At 39.8% G+C, this 17,816-nt stretch overlaps 1 protein-coding gene across 3 annotated transcripts in view; it reads right to left on the reverse strand.

The window, feature by feature from the left end:
* The window catches only part of Mkln1 (muskelin 1), a 377,765-nt gene that overhangs the window by 172,916 nt on the left and 187,033 nt on the right, over positions 1-17,816 (reverse strand). For 2 of the 3 annotated variants that reach the window (XM_023709866.1, XM_004626545.2), the window contains exon 1: positions 3,739-3,865. The exons of the other annotated variant lie outside the window; for it this stretch is intronic. In XM_023709866.1, coding sequence (XP_023565634.1) covers positions 3,739-3,836 — 98 coding nt within the window. In that variant the 5' untranslated portion in view covers positions 3,837-3,865. Of the gene's footprint in view, positions 1-3,738; positions 3,866-17,816 lie in introns of those variants that run through there. 3 annotated transcript variants of the gene reach the window in all.

The raw sequence follows: 17,816 nt of genomic DNA on the forward strand, positions 1-17,816 counted from the left end.
ACGGAGCACAGCAGTGAGCTTCAGACCTTGGGACTGAATTCAGTCTGGGGTGTGCAGACCCTCTGCACACTCTCTCATCTGACTCTGTGGCTGACTGTTGTAAGCCAATCTTGTAATTCCTTATACATTGTATATCTTGTGTTAATATCTGTTCCTTGTATCTGTTTCTCTAAGTAAAACCCTGACCAATACATCTTTACTCAGTCACCACACAACATTTTTTAAAGAACTGACTTATATTAAACCATTTAATTACTATATGACAATCCTTAAGTGATATTTCCTTTCTTCTACACATTTTCAAAACAAGGATAAATTTTAATGGATAACATTTATTTCGTCATAGCAAAAAAACATATGAAATAAATAGTATTCTTAATTTATTTATAAGCTACATATTACCCTATAGAATGTTACTTTGCCTTCATGGACTTTTTTCATGATAAGCCACAAAGCGTACATACACACACCCTTGCACTCTAACATTGAACTATATTCTTTGCCCCTCACACAAGAACTTTTTATGCAACTTGAGAACATAATGTTAAGTGAAATAAGTCAGGACACACCCGATCTAATATCACTAGAAATAGAGAAGTTAAATTATTCCCCCCCAAAAAAAATTATTCCCCCAAGCTAGTTTTTTTTTTTAAATTTCAATTCATGTGCTAATTTGTTTCACTTATACTAATAGTTTATCTGAATCCTATTTCCAACACTTTCAACTCTCAGAACTAAGCAAGTTAATTTACTTCTCTGACCTTGTTTCCCCAGCTGTAAAATACAATAATATTTATTTCACAGAGGTATTATTAACACTAAATCTCAGAACACGCACTAAGCACTCTGTAGAGTATCTGAAGAAGGGACTCAACAAATGATAGTTGTTATTTATACCACAACTGAAATAAAAGAACTTGCCAAGTCTCCTGAAAACTAGTGTATAACCCTATACAAGTAATAAATTTTCAAAATAAAAACATGCTATCCTTAACTAGATCTGTTTCGATGTTTTTAAGAGTCAAGGGAAATTTTTTTTTCTGCCTTTGGAAGAAATAAAAACATCTAAGTCCTTAGACAACAGAAATAAGATTTCTTTTAATGACTTCACAAGATGCCTTTACACAGTGAAAATATAACTGCCTTTAATTTAAAAATTCATTCAAATCTCTGATGCTCTGCTTTGTATTATACGTTAGGTGCAGAAGCAGCACACTGTAGTTGCAATCACTGACTATGGAACCACACTGCCTGGGTTCAGATCTTGCCTCCACCTACTTGTACAACCTTTGGTAAGTTTTCACCTCTTCACATGTTTCCTCAAGTGGAAAAAGAAGACTCTGCACAGGATTGTTGTAAAGAATAAATCCATTAAAATAAACTGTTCATGATGGAACACAGTTTACAGAACATACATTTTAAGTTTACTGTATTTTCTTTATTTTATTATATTCACTTCAAAATACCCAGATTTGCCAATATGTATCTCCTACCTTATGATAATTTCAAAAAAAGTTAGACCTGAAGTGAGACTTATTTTGGGATGCTCCTTAATATGACTGGAAGTATAAGAACTTCTCTGGCAGCAAATGCTCAGCAGTTACTTTTATAGATTTTAGGGTAAAAGAAACACACTCCCTTTCTTACATTTCCTGACACAATTGTAACATTCTTATTTACTAATAGAAGTTCAGAACCAATAATTTTATGATTTAGTCATGGCAAACACCAACCTAGCACACATAAAATTCTAAAATTCAAGCTTCATAATCTTCAACTATATTCTTTCAAAGAAAAGTTGGCAACTCTCAAAATATTTACTTTTAAAGAACATAACTGTAGACATACAATAATGTCATGTAATATAATACAGTAAGTACATATTTGAAAGTTACATATGTAGTAAATGCTACTTTGTTAATGTACTGAGAAGATTGTAGTTGATGAACTCTTCCAATTTCAAATAGTTCCTTCTAATATGCAAAACTAGTTTCTACCTATTTCAAATCAGAGGCCAGGAATACAAGAAGCAAGTCAAATTAAAGTTGCCATTCCATGAAATCACTTTGCACTTGCACTCTTCCTTAAAACATACAACAGATGGCTTGGATGGGACCTGTGATATTGACATCTAACTCCTACACCAGAAGTTTAAAGGACTGACATCCCAGAAATGGCCTAACTCAAGATAAGAAAGGTATCTTTATTATATCAAACACGGAGGCACCATCCCAATTTCCAAATGACTCTGATCCTAATCTCCTAATCTGGATATACAAAATGAACAAGTTCAGATTAAAAAAGCAGTTATCCTAGAAAATCTGGAGTTCAGTATCTAAGGATCACATTTCAACTTCACTTTAAGCTTAGAGGTTACCTGGCTCAGCCTCAAATGAAAAGGTGGGTTCCAGCATCTAGCAGGTACTCAGTCACAAAGTAGCCATCAGTAGGCAACACAGGCCAGATCAGACCACAGGTCACTTGGCACCCTTCAAAAGGCCAGATCTTACTCAAGGTCTGACAGCCAACCCTTGACCTGGTGAATGGGAGGACGGGCAAGCAGTCCAGAGAGTTACAGATTATTCTACTTACTACTTTTTTTTTCTTAATTGATTTGACTAGAGAAATCAAATTGCGGGAAATGTGAAGAATTTTTGACATATAAGTGGAAAACTGTGAGTACGCTTCATACAACTAGTCCTTTTACTTGTTTATTACATTCACCTCAAGACACCCAGATCTGCTTGTTTTATTCAGAAAACCATCTGTGACCCTGTTATCTAGTTATCTTATGGAGACGATAATCCATAAGGTAACTAGAACTTTTCCACGGGAGCTGCACAGATCTTTAACCTTTACTAGGCCACTCATTCGTGTGCATGTAAAACTTAAATTAGATCTGCTCCTGTCTCAGATAAGCTAAATAATGAAATCTGCTATAGAAAAAATAGAACTTTGCAAAAACACATTGGATAGTCGAGCAAAAGTTTTAACTCTTAAATTGAGGGTCCAAACCAAACCGGTGTTAGAAGTCAAATTCATTTAAAAGACTTCACTATTTGTATCTGCGTTTCTCGACTAGGAAGCTGCTCTAAATCTCTACAAATCCTCCTCCTTAGTCCTAGGAGAATTCTTCCGTAATGTTCCTCCTTCTGTAATACTCCGATCTCCTTTCAAAGCTCCCAACCAAAAAAATGATTCCGATACCCTCCGTCAGTCTCCCAACTTCACCCGCTGGCGGGGATGCGGATGGACGCACAACTTCTCAGCCGCCCGGACTTTTCGCCCCTGCTCTGGCTCTCCTGCTGGCTGTGCTCCGGGTCCCGGCAGACCCCCCCAGGGGTCCCCGCCTCCCGAGCCCAGCCGGCTCGGACGCCCCTAGCCGTCGCCCACTGGCCGGCCCCCGAAAGCTCCGACCCCGTCCGTTCTCCCCAGCCGCCCGGGCCCCAAGCTCGCCTTCGCCCGCTCCCCAAATCCTGAGCACAGCAACTGCAGCTCCCGCGTTCGCCCTGGCCTGGCCCGCACCCGGCCGCTTCCCGGAGCCCCGCGGGAGCCCCGGCGCCTCCCGCAGCTGGGCTGGCGGCGCTCTCCGCGGCTGGGCCGCGACTCCGGAGGCCTCGCGTCCCCCTCGCAGGCCCCGCCTGGGCCTCTAGACTCGGCGACCCTCCACGGCATCCCTGGCCCAGCTGTGCCTCCTCCGGAAAACTGGGCAGCGCAGGCCCAGGCCCCCGCACTTACTCGGGAAGGTAGGTAGAAGAGAAGGAGCTCCACTTGTGCAGCGCGTAGGGCAGAAGCCGGCACTCAGGAACCGCAGCGACAGCCCCGCCAGCCGCCATCTTGTCAGCGCCGTAGCGGCTGCGGCCGAGCGCCGACAGCGCCGGGAGGAGGAGGGGGCGTGGCCTGCTCTTAAAGGGGCTCGTCGCGGCGCTCTGCGCCTGCGCCGGCGCCTGCGGCCCCACGTCGGGGGTTCCCACGCTGCCGGGACGCCGCTGTCCGCCTGAAGCAGGTCTGCGACGTTATCCCTGGAGGAGATCTTCTGTGAAGCCGGGGAGGGAGAAACTCGAAGACTTTCCTTACAGCGGAGGTAAAGACAAAGGTGAACGCTAGTATGGAAAGAAGCAAATCGCAGTTCTGAGCCAGGAAGGGAAAATGAAGAGCAACTTAGAAAAGAGATGCCTTTACCACTTGGCAAAGCATAGCCCTAACCGGTTTATAAACTTCGTAGGGAATTCGAGAGAGTGCAGTTGCTTTTGCGCTTTTCTTCTGGAGTTGTCCTGGGACAGAAAAGAAAAAAGATGTCTTTGGTACGCGTTCCAGGGCCTGATGGAGACGAGACAGGAAAAGGAGATACTAGTGTATCCGTTCTGTTGCCAGTCTGTGAAACATTTCTTCATTGTAAACACATCTTGTGAGCCTCTCTTGATAGTCTTGGGATACTGGTTTGCCAGAAAATTCCTTAGAGCTGGGAAGCTGCGTGTCATTTACCCAGTTGTTACTGCCCACTGCTAATTCTGACAGAAATGTAGCCCAAATTTCAGAGAGAGAGAGAGAGAGAGAGAGAGCCCTAGGGCTCTTGGGCTCTGATCACCATATGGGCACCCTCCTATCGTCTTAAAAATAAAAAACTTGGTTTAAATATCTGGCAACTTTAGATAACTTGCCATTAAGTACCTGTTTATCAGGCTTATGATTATTTATTTTATGACTTAGCAACTGCATTTACCAGAGTATTTGTCACTCTTTGAGAACTTTGACTCCTGAAAGCCCGGATGGTATCATCATCTTTAGCTTATGAATGGAAAAATTCAGGCAAAGAATTGCTCAGTGAATAACCAGGTAAATCAATAATTATATTCTCCATTATGACCCTAACCAGCCCCAGACTCCCTCCACTCCAAATTTAGTTTTGGCCTCCATCAGGATATCGGATCAAGAACACCAGATAGAAAGGTCATAATGTGTAAACCTTTAAGGTTACCTGTACAGCATGTATTGTGCCATGTTAGAAAAGTTTTTGATCCTTGTGGGAATGCTATTGCTTTAGTGATCTGAGTTAAGGAACTACCTGGGTCTGTGGTAAAGGGAACAGGTGAATCCCAGAGATAACCCATGGTTATCTTAGAGGAAAAGAGATAATTTAAAGAGTAAAAAATTAAGGTGGAGACTCACTCCAATTTGTTAAACTCACTAATCAATATTTGTTAAGGCCACTCTTAACTTAATCACTTCCCTTTTTTTTTAGACATAGAGTTATGTTTTTGAACACCTAAAAAAACATATAAGGGTCATTGTGGTACACAACTGTAATTCTAGCTACATAGGAGGGTGAGGTGGAAGGATCTCAAATTCAAGGGCAGCCTGGACAATTTAGACTCTCTCTCAGAGTAAAACCACAGAAGGATTGGGGTAGGAGTGTAACTCAGTGGTAGGCCACTTGTTAACATGTGTTAGACCCAGGTTTAATTCCCAACACCTCAAAAGGAAAACAAACATAATTTCTTCCTAGACTTGAAAGTTCACAATGCCTTTTTTTTTTTTTTTTTTTTTAAATGTATTTAGGACAAGGTCTACACGGTCTCACATTGTCAATCGGACTCAGAGATCCTCCTGTTTTCAGCCTCCCAAGCACTGAGATTACAGGCCCAAGCCCAGTCTCAATCACCATCTCAGTGCACCCCAGGGGCGGAGCCAGCAATGATTGAACCCTGGCCGCTAGCACTCTGCTTAACTAGGTGCTTTAGTTTGCTGAGCTGTCTGGCCAGCCCTTTAGAATAGCGACTTTCTATTCTCTGAAGTGCTTGACAGATGCCCTTCATTACCTGCTGTATCTCTCCAACATTCACTATTTTCCTCTGCACTTAACTCCAACAACACTAAATTGTATGAGAGTGTTACCTTTATGTGCTTCATTCTCTCCTTCTAGGACTTAGTCTAAATCACAGTCCTGGAACATTTTTCCTGTATTACCCTGCCTAACTCTTGCTTATCCTTCAACTTATCCTTTTATTGGAAATCTTTCCTCATCACCTATTGTGAAGTTAGATAACATTTCCCGTATTTTCCTTTAGCACCCTGAGTTCCCCCCCTTAGCTTAGCAGGCATCACAATATGTTTTCATTTCTTCTTTATGTCTTTCTTTCTCAAAGATAACTCCCATAAAGATGAGTCATGCACACCCACTTCACAGTTGCATTTTTGTAGTCTATACATAGTAGATGCTCAATAAATATTTATTGGAGGATGAATGAATGGTGCTAAAAGAGAACTTAAACTAGAGACTTCTGTGTTACATGACTGCCAGGTAGAGTATACAGACCCAAAAGAGCATGGTTTTTTTTCTATAGCACAAATTTCACAAATGTAAAATAATTCAAAGCATTCCTAGGAAGGTATGATAGTGCTGTCCTGTAATTTGGAAGGTTGAGGCAGGAGAATCACAAGTTTGAGCCAGCCTTGACAGTTCAGCAATTTAAGGAGACACTGTCTCAATAAAAAACAAAAAAGGCTGAAGCTGTATCTCAGTGGGAACATTCTGAATCCACTCATAGTATTGCTACTAACAAATATAAAGCATTTATATGTTAACATAAATACAGACATGATATTTTGAGCCCAAAATCTATAAATATTAAGATAAAAGTGAAATTAACTTCAGTATTTGCAGATGGGGCTGGGAGGATGGGTCAGCAGTGCCTGGCATGCACACAGTCATGAGTTTGATCCCCAGAACCCCCCACCCCCCAAAAAATATATATATCTGCGTGAGGCTGAGCTGCAGAAGTGATGAACCTATGGCACATATGCCACAATGGGCTGTTACAATTGAAAGCTCTATAAGGATAGCCACCACTGATGCTAGACTCTCAGATCTATAGGTACAGGTTTACTTTCTGCTTTGAGGGCCTGACTTTTAAGTGATAGGGTGTATTGTAAGGATACACAGGGATGGCCTGAAAACTGACAGTAGTCATATAGTCTTCCTAGTGATTTTACATTTCAAAGATAGGGATGTAGTGAATGACCTTATGGGAAACATGAGGATTATCAATGGACTCTCATTTTTTAGAGATCAATACCAACTGTGGTGACACAATAGCTCTAGCAACCCAGTCATCTTCATCATCCCCTAGAGGCCTTTTCAGTATGTTTCTCATGTTAAATACTTCCCAGAAAGACCGTTGGCAGTTTTGCTATTTACAATCTTGGTGCGATCACAGAGTTTTTGAAAGTCAGTGATATGCCAAGCCTTGTCCCAGATGCCACGAAGACAAGAGTAAACAGACAAGTCTACATCATGGAGCTTGCATCCTGGTGGAGCAACATGTAATAAGTAAGTCAACTAGATAATTTTAGTCTGTGCTACATGTTAAAAAGGGACTAAACCAGGGTAATTTTTAGATTGGGTGGTAAAGGAAGCTTCTCTGGGGAGGTAATGTTTGAGCTAATACCTGTACAGTGAAAAAGAGATGGCATGAATTAAGAAACATTCTAGGCAGAGATTAGTACTCTGCATCAGTCAAGGTTTTACTAGAGAAACAGATATGACATATGATGTGCAAATGTATAAGAAATTACAAGGTCAGCTTACAGTTGTTCACCACAGAGTTGGATGAAGAAGTATGCAGAGGGTGTCTGCACACTGGAGACTGAACATTTCAGTCCAAGATCTGGAGTTCACTGCAGTGTCCATGCAAGTCCGTGTCTGGAGGCCGATGAGTCTGCCAGAAGGCTATAGGATGCAAGGCAAAAGCTGAAAAGTCTGTGCTAGAACCCAGGAGATGATGTCCAAGCTGAAGGCAAAGACTGGAGCTCCTCCAAAGAATAGAAGCCCATTGTCCTTCCTCGTTTCCTTTTTACACCATCCAACTGATGGCAGGTCTGCTACACCCTAGGGACGGTATTACTGAGCCAATTTAGTGCAACTATTACACTTCTTAGGTTGAGAACAGTCAACCACTATATACTCCTAGAGACACGATGATTTATCCAAGATGAAGCTAGTCAGTGATAAAACCAGACTCTTTGGCTCTAAAGCCCAACTTGTTTGTTGTCACCTCATTTCCCCTCAATGAGCCAGTGTATGGAAAAGATTTAGTAAGCTGAAAAGTACTGCTCAAATATAAGGTGATGTTCAATAACAGTAATAATAAAGAGCAAAACACAGCTTTAGATGGAACACAGCAATTGGCTAAGAGCAAAAAGTATGGTTTTCATTGTTAAGAAAGGGATTCTATAGTTCTTAGTTCACATACTGATATAATAAGATACCTGAGACAGGATAATTATAAACAACAGAAATTTATTTCTCACAGTTGTGGAGGCTTAACAGTCAATATCTAGTGTGAGTAGGTTCACTGTCATTGAGGGCCAAGGCTTTCTGCTTCCAGAGATGCCACTTTGTTACATCTTCCAGAGTAGAATGTTGCTGTATCCTCACGTGGCTAAAAAAGTAGAAAGGTGAAAAAGAGCATATCTAGTTTCCTCTAGCCCTTCTATAAAAGTACTAATCCATTCATGACACTGGAGCCCTCAGAGCTTAACTCTCCCCGAAAGGCCCTGCTTCTTCATCCTATTGCATTGGGACTAAGTTTCAGCATGAGTCTGGGATTGAATCCAAACATTCAAACCATAGCAAAGGATTAAAAACACTCAAAGTAGGCTAGAATAAATCCATAACTCTGTGCATGGTTAAGATAGCACCCATAATTCATTGGTCAGGGAAGTAAAATCTTCAGACATACAAGTCTGTAAGGGTCTTTCTCTACTAGGATCACTCAGACTTCACGATCTCTTTAACAGCTTTCCATAGTCGGGACAGCTGAAGCACAACACAGCAGCCAGTGTGTTACCTTCTAGGCAATGTCTGCTGTAAATGAAAAAATATCCCTTCACATAGTATTATTCTGTAGATGAGGAAACTAATAATCAAAAGCATTAGCTGTCATATATACAGCTGAGCTCTTTGAAGACCTAAATTTAAAGCCCAAATTTCTGATTCACTTTTTTTCCTAATGTAAAATATGTAAGGTCTCAACTAATTATTTAACTCCTGTATGACTAACATAGTAGGTACTCCAGACATGTTTCCTAAATTGATTTATTGCCTCCTGTATTTCTTCTCACTTTTTCATAATTGTGTTTTAAAGAAAAAATATACAGAGAAAGAAAGAGAGATAAGAAAGAGATTGCTTAAGAATCATTTATAAATCAGCAAAAGACAGGCTAGAATTATGGGCATGTGGACTGTTGATCCATTTTTTTTTAGTCAGTAAATGAAGAAAATCACCAGGGAGATTTAGAGAAGAGAACTTGCCCTTTATAATTCCCATTGAACTTTTCTTGCATACCAAGAACTTACATGTGTTATCTCAACTCTCATAATAGCCCCAAAAGTTAAATTGCAGCTCTTGGAGATAAAGATTCAGCAGCTCACATATACCCTGGTTATTGCAAAATTCCCAATTGTATGCATTCCTAATGTCACCTCAATACCTAGCGTGCAGAAAGCCAAGAGAAGGAATCTCTATGACTAAAACTTGCAGTTCTGCTTTAATATTATCTCCATACTCTTATAATTCCCATATTAACTCACTACGGCCTCCTTATTGTTGTTTGAGATTGTGTTGTTTTGTTGTTTGCAGTGCTGGGGAATGAACCCAGGGCCTAACACATGTTAACCAGGTACATTACCACTGAGCCTCCCTTGACATTTTTTTTCAGCATAGCATTGGCAAAAAGAACAGAGAAAAAAGAAACCCATGTTTTATTTGCTGAGTAAGGAACTGTCCCATTTATTTTCTGTGAGAAAGGAATTTCAGCCCTACCCAACGTCTTTGCCCAAGTCATAGGTGAACATGGAGACCAGCCTCAGATATGAAGCTGAGGTCTGTCTTCTCCCAGGAGGTGGCAGCAGCTGCAGCCTTAGCCTGCTGGAGAAGTCACACAGAATTCATTTGTTTTTCTATTGGCATCCAAACCTAGGAATTTCTAGTTCCAAAGCCAACTTTATCCTTTCCTTGGTTTGCTTTGCTTGGTGAGAGCCAGGGTTTAGGGAGTGCAGGAGCTGGCAATGACTCTTCTTGTAAGTGGAACTTATTAAGTGCCTAGTTTTCTTTGGTAAACATTTTGGTCTAGGCTGTGACCTTGAAGCATGTGTGAAGGAGAATCAGGAAGTCTTTGACTAGGAGAAAAGTGCTTTCAAAAGGAAACAAACAGCAACTGAAGCACATTTACACCAGCATAAATCCAAAGGACACCACTCACAATTGGGTGCCACAGGAAACTGGAGATTCGAGACCTGTCCTTCCCACTACACGACAGCTGACCCTGTCAATGAACCTGTTAGCTGCAGGTTCTTCATCTACCCAGTATGAACTAGGTCAGTGATGGTGAACTGTTATTTTTTAAAGAGGAAAAACTAAGATAACAAAGACAGAAATAAAGCAATATACAACAATACAAATAGTTCAGAATTTCAAGACAAGAACAGAGAATCAACAGTGGTTATATTATGTATTGTTGTCAAATTTGTTGCTCAGATTACCAGATATAGGTATGCAAGATTGGTCAAACAATGAAACATTAACTCTTCCTTTCAATAAACCTTAATTTTTCTCTTGTCCCTTTTACTCTATTTTGTAATTTATTTTAAAGAGTATAATAACTGATAAGACATTAGAAATGTTACACATTTAAAAGAACAAGATGAAAGATATTCAACCTTGGCTTTTATATTGCATACTGTTGTTCTTAATGTAATTGCTCAGATTGTAGATATTAGCATGTAGAGTTAGTTGAAGTAAAAATTTTAAACATTAACTGCTATTTAAAAAAAACCTCATGGAAATTAGTACAATCATCTCAGCTATCCTTTATATATACTTGCATTATTTTTACCCCCCTTTTTCCCTTTCTTTTATCCTTTCTGACATTGCCGTTGTTTATTCCTTATGTTCAGTTTCTGTGGTAATTGATACATTGTGTCATCTTGCTCAATTGGCTCCTTTCCGGTGGTGGGGACCCAGTCCTGCAGGTGAGCAGGACCCAACTTGGAGCCCTATTGGGCTGGCACTGGGGTGTGATTGGTTCCATCCTAGTGTCATGGGCTGCCCCAGAGTTACTCAGCACAAAAAGTGTATATAAAGGAATTGAGTAAGGCTTCCTGTAGCCCTGCCCTGCTTCTGTGGAGAAGTCCTAGTCCTCAGAAGAGCTTGGTCTTCACGGCCACAGGTCTTCGCAGTCAGCGTGGATGCCGCAGCTGCTGCTCCTCCTCTGCTTTTCGTTGTTTTCTGCCGCCATGAACTGCTGTTATTTGCTTTGGAGCTAAATAAATCTTTCCTTCCTTCATTTTGAGTGTTGGGTATTTGTCCCAGCAACAAGTAAAAAGTAACTAAGACTGTTTCTTTCTGTTTTACTGTATCTGTTTTACCTTTCCAATTTTATTCTTTCATGAGTGAACCTTTTAGAAATGAGTGTCCAAAGTGCAACCCAAAACTCACTTATTTATCACAAAGTGCCAACAGTGCAATTAAACCTGAATACTGAGGTTTTAGTGTAGGAAAAAACAATTCGTATGTCTTTTGTCTTAAAAGAGAAACAACACATGTTCTATAGGTTTGCTACCACTGGACTAGGTGATCTTGAATCATCTCCTAATCCTAATGAGTTTCTGTACTTTTATTTTCTGAATTAAGTTAGGGTGGGTCTTCACTCTTTCTGAAGTTTAATAATCTCAGATATAACAAAGTGCTGCTGGTTCCAAGTTAATCCCAGCGGAGCACATATCCTGGTTAGCCAGCAGTGTAGCAGGTAGGCAGAAATCCTAGGAAACACCTGGATACCACACAGCTATGGATGAGCTTTCAAATGTTGGGGGGTTACTTTGCAGATTGCCATATCTAAAACAAGCTGACAAAGTAATATTTCAAAATATCACTTAACACTGATTCCTAGTGTTTGGAACCAGAAGTCTTTAGTGAAGAGTGAAACTGGATTAGAAAGAGTATCCCAGCTCTCTGTAGAAATGTTTGAACTTAAGGAGATTCTTAAATCAGAATCTTTCCATGCTTTTCTCCCATCTTAACAACCAGGGTCAGCTTGGACTTTGTGATGGTGTTCTCATTTTACCACTGCTTCATCTTGCTTACTCCAGTTCATGTTGCTGGTTGGTTGAAGTTCTATCCAGTCACTCAGCAAACACAGAGTACCTTCCATGTGTCAGGTACAGAGGACATACCTGGCTATTGAGGAGCTCATAATCAGGCAGTCCAATTTTAAATGAATTAATGCACATAGAGAAAGCATTAGCATATAAAATACTAGTGGTAGCAGTAATATTAGCTCTATGGGGCCATAGGCTAAATATCATACTTTCTAGTAACAACAGTCCCTAGAATAAAATCAGAGATAACCCCATAGTCCTGTAGGTATTGGCTCCTGTGAGTCTATTAAAGCAACTTCATTTTTCTTTCTGTTTCACATGGAAGGTGTTATATTAGAATCCATTTGGAATGAGTAGCATTGACTCCAGAATGCCACTATAAATAAAAATACATGTATGTTATTGAGAAGACTGATTCCTCTACCTATTTCCAGTGAAGATATTAGTATAGGGGACAAGGGAGTGACAGATGAGAAAGCTTGGTGACAGCAAATTCTAGATGACTCCACACCAGAAATAAGAACATAGAGGGTAGGTCGGAGACCAAAGGGATACAGGGGGCAGCGCAGGGTAATAAGGGATGAGCCCAACCACAAAGTATAGCAAACAAGCAGAAAAGAAGCAAACTAGGAACTAGGCATGGTAGTATGTACCTGTAATCCCAGTACTATGGGAGTCTGAGGCAAGAGGATCACAAATTTAATCCTAGGCTCAGCAACTTAATGACTTAGCAAGACTTTTTCTCAAAATAAAAAATGTTTTGTTTTTCACGATTGGGGTTGTATCTCAGTGTGAAGGCCCTAGGTTCCATCTCCAATACCAAAGGGGCGAGGGGAAAAGCAGCAGCAGCAGCAAACCATGGCCTTGCCTTTCTTTCACATCCGAGATCAATCTGAGGTCAACTGAAATTTGCCATCAAAAGGACCAGGAATTCCTCCTGAAAAGTTGGCATCGAGAAACCTGATCCTGCAGAGACACTCGGTTTGGACATCTTCTCTGAAAGGTTTTGACTTTTCCCACCTCATCCACCAGCTCTACAAGTTAATAATAGAGAGCTGTGTGAACAGTAGCTAGTCAGTTTCAAGAGAACTGGTAACAGGTAACGGTAGTATAAATACCGCGCCCTAGAGATCTCATGTCTATCTTTCAATCAGCCATCATGCTATTTGCCTCCCTATTCTCTGTGTCTGTCTCATTTTCTTTTACTGCAGCTCCTTAAATAGGTACTATAGAAAAGCACTGCCAGATTTTATAACTTACAAGATATTTTGTCATTGCTAGGCACATTGTAATTTCAGCTACTTGGGAAGCTCAAGTAGAGGCATCTAAGTTCACAGTTAGTCCAAGCAACCTAGAGAGGACTTATCTCAAAAAATAAAAGGAGCTAAAGATGTAACTCAGTGGTAGAGTCCCTTCTGGGTTCCATCCCCATTTCTATATATATATATATATATCAAGTAGATACTAATGTATTTCTCCAAAGACAAAAAATCCTTGCTCATAGTTAACACTCTTTAAACACTCACTGTATTAATTATTTTAATAACTTCCAGTATGTGCTCTAGATTATTGAACTATTGATGTAGTTCATTGACCCTTAGTGGTAAAATGGCCCTCTGTTCTTCAATATTCTGACAACAGCAGCTGACATCAATGTAAAAGGAGAAACAAGCTAAAAACAGTAGTTGAGTGTATACACCCTGAATTGCATATTCAGTTGCAAAATCATCATCATTATTATTATAATTACAGAGGAGAGGCATTTAAATAATTGTTCAGAGTGTCTTCTAGAGGAAATAACTAAATCAGAGCCAGCTGTCACAAACCAATCTACAATAATGATCTCCGTATGTGCATCTTCAGTATTATCTCTACAATAATAAATTTATACATTCATCTAATGTCCCTAAACAACCTAAAAAATAACAAACCTATGATCAGAGTTGATGTCTGACTTAGGTCATTGATCTGTGTTTTTAAACAGTGTCCCTGAATAACCTTAGCATCACGAGCTGCCAAATAAAAGTTACACTATCAATTCAGTAATGAGTGGGTGGCCCAGGATCCCACCTCAAACATGATAACAACAACTCTAGGTACCTGAGAACAGTGGAAGCAAGCTCAATCACTAGACAACTAAAAAGCTTGAGAATATGCATGAAGATAGACATGCTTTATTAAATTATAAACAAACATGAACTGTAGACGCCTTGTTTTTCGTTTACTCATGAAATCAGCCAAAAGCATTTGAATTTTTTCTTTTCCCAAGATGCAGCTGCAAAATGACTAATGGGAATTAAGCGAGCCTTCACCAGGAACTGAATGTGCCACTTCACTGGGAACAAAAAATGTTCCCCTGATAGGGCCTGTCCTTGCAGATTAATACATTGGGTGCTTGAAAGAGGACCAGCCAGGTACAGATATGGTGCATTTGTAAAGAGATAGAATTATCCAAGTACCTTTTCAGATTTCCCCCATATCCCTATACCTTGAATCATGGTTATATCTTTAATTTCCTGTTCCTAAAGAAACTCCAGAGAGAAGGAAAGAAAGAAGGCAAGAGAAAATTTCTCATCATGATTTTTTCCTTGCCCAGCCACTTTGGCTTTCCAAATAGGAGTCTTGCTGAAGGCTGGACCTGAGCCATGTAGGAAGGTGAATGATCCAAGATTCCTTAAAGAACTTGCTAACTGCCCTGCTACAGCTTTTCTAGGTTCTAAAAATCATACTGATCATTATCATGGGCAGATTTGCATCCCCAGCTGTAAATATTATAATTCATGCAACCTTATCCTGCTTCAGTAATTAAAATACTTTTTCTAAAAAAGTATGAAAAGGGACACTAATTGATGTATTGAAAGTTGTTTCAAGGGTAATCTGCAAGGCTTCTTGTCCTCATTGCTGTTAAAGTAAGACATAACCATAGTAAAAAGATACATTGAGAGCCAGGCATCATGTTGTATGCCTGTACTCTGGAGACTGAGGCAGGAGTGTTGCCAGTTCAAGGCCTGAAACTCTACTTCAAAGTAAAAAATAAGGGGGCCTTCCAGTTAGCTCAGTTTAAGTGCCTACTCATGCAAATGCAGTCAGGCACAGGATACTGCGGTTCGATCCCCACCTCCACCTGCATTACCAGAGCTGCCCTTAAGTTAGCCTGAGCCAGAAAAAAAAAAATCTCAAAAAATAAAAAGGGCTGTGGATGTAGCTCAGTGGTAGAGCCTTTATCTAGTGTGCACAAGGCCCTCGGTTCAATCCTAAGCACAGAAAACACACACCCAAAAAACAAAACAAAGTGAATTACAATAGAAAAGTCTTCTTCCCATTCTTACCACAAGGCAAGCACTTATAACTATTTCTTGTGGCTCTTCCATAAAAGGATATGTGATGCATGCACCATTTTTACACAAAGCATATTTTATAATATAAAGGGTCAGGTACTTTATTCATCAATATATTAGAACTATTTCTGTGTCAGCACCTGTAGATATTTTAATTTTTAGATGTCCATAAACTTATGTAACTACTACCAAATCAATGGACATTTATATAATTTCCATTGATATCATCATTATAACCAGTGTGTTTTATGAATATCCTTACACAAATGTCATTGGGAATTGTCTGACTTACCTGTAGGATAAATTCCTTTCAGTGACTTGCTGGATCCTAGTATATGTGTATTTAAGACTGAGTTATGCTCCCAACTTGTAGCCCCTCAGAATTGCTCCAGTTTGCATTTCTATCAAGTTCTATTGAACTTTCAAGTTTTTGTCATCCACACATTAAAATGTTAGCATATTGTAATTTGTATTTTTCTCAGCACCAGTACAGTCAAATGCTTTTTCCAAATTTTTGCCATTCTTATTTTCTTTATGAAATATTTATTCATATTCCATGCTTCTCATTCTGTTCATTTCTTCTGGTAAAACTGTTAAGATCTCTGTATATGAAATAGCCACTTTTTCTATTAGTTGCAAATTATTTTTCCTGTGGTGCCTTTTGACTTTGGCTCTGTTCATGGTGTTACCTTGTTGTTGTTGCCATCAGTTTTGTTTTTACCATTTAAAAGTTTTAGCCTGGCATAGTGGCATACACTTGTAATCCCAGCACTTGGGAGGCTGGGGCAGGAGGATTGCTGCAAGTTAGCCAGCCTGGACTATACAGTTAGTTTGGTGGAGGCCTAAAATATACAGCAAGAGCCTGTCTCAAAATAACAACAACATCAAAAGTTTTAAGTATTTTACACAAATGCATTAATTGGCATTTTCCTTTTTGGTTTCTGAGTTTTGCCTGTGTTTTAAATGTTAGGTGTCTTCCATTTGGGTCTCTATACAGTTATAGCTTGATCGGAGTGTCAGTATGTCACATAATACAGATTCTTTAAAAAACAGGTTTTGCTGTGAAAGAGAAAACCTACAAAATTGAGATTAAAAAAAGGAAAACCCAGAGACCCTATCCACCCACTGCCCCATCTGGCCTCACAGAATGGTTTATGTTCCATAAAACATAAGGGAACTCTGCCCCTCTGTCTCTTTTTTTATATGCAAATATGAGAGCAGCCTTATCATTGAAAGGAATAATCAAGCTTTCTTGGCATCAAGCAGCCTAGATTTTAGTGCCAGCTGTTTACCAGAGCTGTCTAGGAAACACACCCAAGCTGTCCCACACCCTTGTGGGATATTACATGAGGGAAAGCCACTTGTTGGGCCAGGGACATAGCTCAGTGGCCCAGCACCTACCTGGCAAGTACAAGGTCCTGAGTTCAATTTCTGGTACCAAAAAAAAAAGCCAGTTATTTCATGGGAAGCTGAATCTGTGTACAGTTCTTCAGACAGGGAGAAGCCCCCTGCCTCAACCTTAGCTGCCCAGTCCTGGTTTGAGCTAGCTCCTTGTCCAGGCATCCCTAGACGAGCACTCAGATTCATTTAAAGCAGCCTATTCGTTAAATTAATAAGGAGTCAGTTAGTAGAGGTGCAACTAATTCTTTTCTCCCTTAACTTTTTACTTTACAATTTTTCAAACTGATAATGTCAAAAGAGTGGTAACAAACACCCCTAGGTCAGGGAGATAGCTCAGTGGCATAAGCACGTGCCTGGTAAGCACTAGGTCCTGAGTTTAATCCCCAGTCAAAACAAAACAAAACAAAACAAAACAAAACAAAACAAAACAAAACACCCAACTATATCTTACGCCTGATTTCAGCAGTGGTTAACATTTTTTACTTTTACTTTATCCCTAACAGCTTTATGTGCTGCAACATTTGAAAATAAGTTGAACACTTCAACCTATAGTCAATCATTTACTTAAAATAATTTGGCAGGTATCTCCTAAAAACATAATATTTTCAGTCCTGAGAAAATTAACAATGAGTCAGTAATATGTATATATTTCTAAATTCATATTTAAACCTCTTCAGTTGTCCAAATGCTTTATGTAGGCATTTTCTCCTTTGATCCAGGATCTTAAGAAGATCCATACATCACATTTGATTTTGTCTCTCAAGTCTAGGGTCCAGATATGGATATTTAGTAATATCTGGAGACATTTTTATTTTCAAGGTTAGTGGTACTACTAGCATTGCATTACATAGTTCATTTTTCTGTTGCTATAACAAAGTACTTGAGCATAGGTGCTTTTACAAAGAAAAGAGGTTTAT

This window comes from Octodon degus, unplaced genomic scaffold (genome assembly GCF_000260255.1).
Source record: "Octodon degus isolate 3935 unplaced genomic scaffold, OctDeg1.0 scaffold00015, whole genome shotgun sequence".
NCBI lineage: Eukaryota > Metazoa > Chordata > Mammalia > Rodentia > Octodontidae > Octodon > Octodon degus.